Source organism: Haplochromis burtoni, unplaced genomic scaffold (genome assembly GCF_018398535.1).
Source record: "Haplochromis burtoni strain Fernald_Lab_line unplaced genomic scaffold, NCSU_Asbu1 Contig_97, whole genome shotgun sequence".
Lineage (NCBI taxonomy): Eukaryota > Metazoa > Chordata > Actinopteri > Cichliformes > Cichlidae > Haplochromis > Haplochromis burtoni.
The window spans coordinates 930,609-934,049 of record NW_024582458.1 but is presented as its reverse complement, the minus strand read 5'-3'; the positions used below and the strand labels follow the sequence as shown (position 1 = coordinate 934,049).

General features: G+C 38.0%; 1 protein-coding gene across 1 annotated transcript; it reads left to right on the top strand.

Annotated features, from left to right (window-relative positions):
• Positions 1 to 570: 570 nt before the first annotated feature.
• Positions 571 to 3,389, top strand: ghrh (growth hormone releasing hormone). The gene is made up of 6 exons (XM_005933452.3): positions 571 to 920; positions 1,144 to 1,231; positions 1,904 to 2,008; positions 2,834 to 2,938; positions 3,047 to 3,172; positions 3,269 to 3,389. The coding sequence occupies exons 2-6, from the start codon at positions 1,155 to 1,157 to the stop codon at positions 3,279 to 3,281; spliced, it is 426 nt and encodes a 141-aa protein (XP_005933514.1). The 5' UTR covers positions 571 to 920; positions 1,144 to 1,154; the 3' UTR covers positions 3,282 to 3,389.
• The last annotated feature ends 52 nt before the right edge of the window (positions 3,390 to 3,441 follow it).

Here is a 3,441-nt window from a genome sequence, read left to right as displayed (position 1 = left end):
GAAAAACGTTTCACTCTTGTGAAGTGTTGCTACATACTAGTAAGTTTGTTTCAAACATAGAGGAAGCTCGAAATGAGGTAAATAGTTTTTATCTTTAAGTCAATTCAGGCGCTTATCCGGTGTGTTAATAAGGTAATTAAATGTCAGACTACAATCCTCGAGAAGTCCGTAATGTCCGTTAGACAAAAATGTCACTGTACGTCCATCTTCACGGTCCGTCGTCATAATCTCCTTTATTCTAAACTATGGTTCCGTATGTGCGACAAAGCTTTGAAGGGAAAATTAACATTTACAGAATCGGGTTATTGATGGTGAGACACGGATTTATGTCGGTAGGTTATTGTCCAAAACTCAGCTGAGGTCGAGATGAGAGTGGCGCATGAAAAAAAAAAAAACGTTAATGGTTTTTGTTTGTTTATTCGTTTGCTTGTTTTATTATTTACATTAATCGAGGTCTTGATCTTATAAAAATATTCAATATTGTTGTTGATATTAATATCAGGCCATGAGAACAAAACATTGTTCATACTTATCATGTAAATATGAAATCCTGCCAAAACAGTTTTAGACAGATGCTTTTAAATAAAGTTTTTGTTTTTGTTTTTTAAAGAAGAAGAACAAACGGCGACGAGAGAAAGCAACTTCTCATATGAATAAGTGAATATGCCCCCAATCCCCACACACACACACACACACACAGACAGAGAGAGAGAGAGAGAGAGAGAATCATGTGTGATGTAGGCGTGACTGGAGCCACAGGTTCAGTATAAAGTGAGCGTGAACTCTGGGATGAGAAACAGTACTGTTCCAGTGTTTTCTTTTGTTCGTTCTTTCCTGGAAGTGAGACATCATGAGAGTGGAAGGTGCGGAATAAAACTGCAGAGGCACTCAGGATTTTTACCAAGAAAAAAAAAATCAAGGTAACTCAGAAAAAACACTCTGAATTTGATATCCATGTTTGTATAAATGTATTATTTATTCTTAAAATCATGATATTTCCTGTCACGTTATACATCTCTGCCTGCCTCAACTTCAGTTCCTTGTGCAGAGCGATGAGGCTGGTCTGGGAAACTGTGGTTTCAGCGTTTTTTCTAATGTAATTTCTACTCCTGTCATTTGTTCTGGCTATCCACTCTTCTCCAGGACTAGCTGTGATGATGGAGAAAGCTGCACTGCTGCTTTGCTGCCTGATCATGACTTTGTCAGGCTCCCCACTCTACCCATCCATTAGGTAAGTCCTGACAAAATCACTCAAATTCATTAGGTGTTGTTCATTTCCATTTTCACTGAGGTTTAGGCATATTTTGAAAGTTATGTAAACCCTTTGCTTAGTTCAGCCGTTCAGCTTTGGGAATGCCGATCAATGACAGCATTGGATGATTACACAAAGGGAACATTTTTTGTAAACTCATGGCAAATCACACCAATATGCACTATATATGCATCATTTAGCTGAAATGTTTGGAAACCTCACCAAGTGACATAGAAAATTTTCTTAATATTCAAAATCTGAATTAAACATTAAATATAACATATTTGATCTCTGTCAGGATTAGAAAAATGGTCGTGTCGAAGCTCATCGAACAGTTGACTCTTTACTTTACATGTCATATCTGTGTCCTCTGTACTTCTGCTAAAAAGGGTCAAGAAGTCTGGATTAGTCACCGCGTTACGTTTACGAGGCATCATCGTCACAGTGTCGTGTACCAAAGCTGCAGATGTAATTTTTCACGCGCTAAAGCATTTTGCAGACTGATGATGTTTTCTTTTCTTTTAAATCTGTCATCTTTACAAAGACTCTGCACTTCTATGAAATCATCGTTCTTGCTAGATAAAGGGCTATGTTTGAATAATGGCATTTAAGATGTTCTGCATTCATATAGTTCATGGGGATGTTTCTCAGGTTCGGCCAGAGGGATACATCTATCCTGATGACATCTTCACTAAAGAATCCAGCAGAGCAGCAGGAGGAAGACGCACGTCCTCCCAGGGAGCCAGCAGAGTTGCGGTCCGTATGTTAATATGGTCTGAGTGGCTGATGTAAAATATGGCTCAAAGGCTCAGCTAATGAAACGTCCCAGTCAGAGTGGATCATTTACACAGTTTTTTAATGGGGATTCTTGATTTATTAGAAGGTACATCATTTTCAAAGATATGTCAAAAAAATACACACAGCTGAATACAATGCAAGCAAACATTGCACTACAGATAGTCTATGCTGGACCTAAATCTTTATATTTTGACCTTTTAGATATGGAGCTACATTTTATTAAAATAGTGCACAAAGTTTTCATTTATGAATTAATTATGAAATGTGGCTAAGATCGATCCACCCCATAATACAACCCGTGCTGCAAATATAACATATTTCTAATGTAAGATGGGGAAATATTGTTTTTCTACAATATTATGATTTCATTGCACATTACTTAAAATGGATTGTGCAGTGAACATGCACTTGTCATTACAGTATATTTTTTGGTTTCCTGTAAAAACTTCACTTGTTACTTTCTTATTTTGGTGTACTTACCTTTAAATATTTATAGGTAACCATGACTACATTGTAATTTCAAAGCAAATATGTTGAAATTCCATTTGATTACAGGGTAATTACACCTTTAGTTGCAGGCCGTATTTTAAAGTTTTACTAAATGTGTCTTAATACTTTGAACTTCCTTTGTTCCTTTAGTGTGGATGCATAAAAAGATGTGAGCAAATTGTAAATCGACCGCTGGCCAGCTCCCAGATAAATCCTGCCGCTGCACTGCAGTTTACTTTATTTTCTGCTTACACTGACTGAACTGATGCAAACTGTCCCCATTTCTGATTCCAGCTTAGGGCGCCACGCTGATGCCATCTTTACAAACAGCTACAGGAAAGTCCTGGGCCAAATCTCTGCCAGAAAGTTCCTTCAGACAATCATGGGCAAACGGCTGGGGTAGGTAACACAAGTGGAATGAAATCGCTCCAATGTGTGTGGGTTACCAGTACAAATAGCCAGTGAAAGAGGAATTATTGTTGGGTTTGTTTGTTTTTTTCCCCACAGGGATGGAAGTGAGAGCTACATGAAACGTCAGTCAGATATCTATGAGGGGACATACAAGGAAGACCTCACAGCCATCCAGAGAAATCAGAGATACAGGGGGGTGCACGGGAATGTCCTGAGACACAGGTATACATGTCTCCAATCTTTAAAAAGCCTAAACATTCAGAATTTGGCTTTTCCCACAACTGCAGATTCACTAAACTGAATCTTTTCTCTTTACAGACTGCTGAGTTGAGGAGGAAAGCTTTATCATCACATTTTTTTAACCATCTTTTATTTGTTTGAGGGTGTCCTTTAAAGAAAAGAAATCGTCTTATATATTCACATTAAAAGTTGTGAGGAAATCCTACAGCCTAGCTTATCATTGTGTGTGTGTGTGTGTGTGTGTGTGTGTG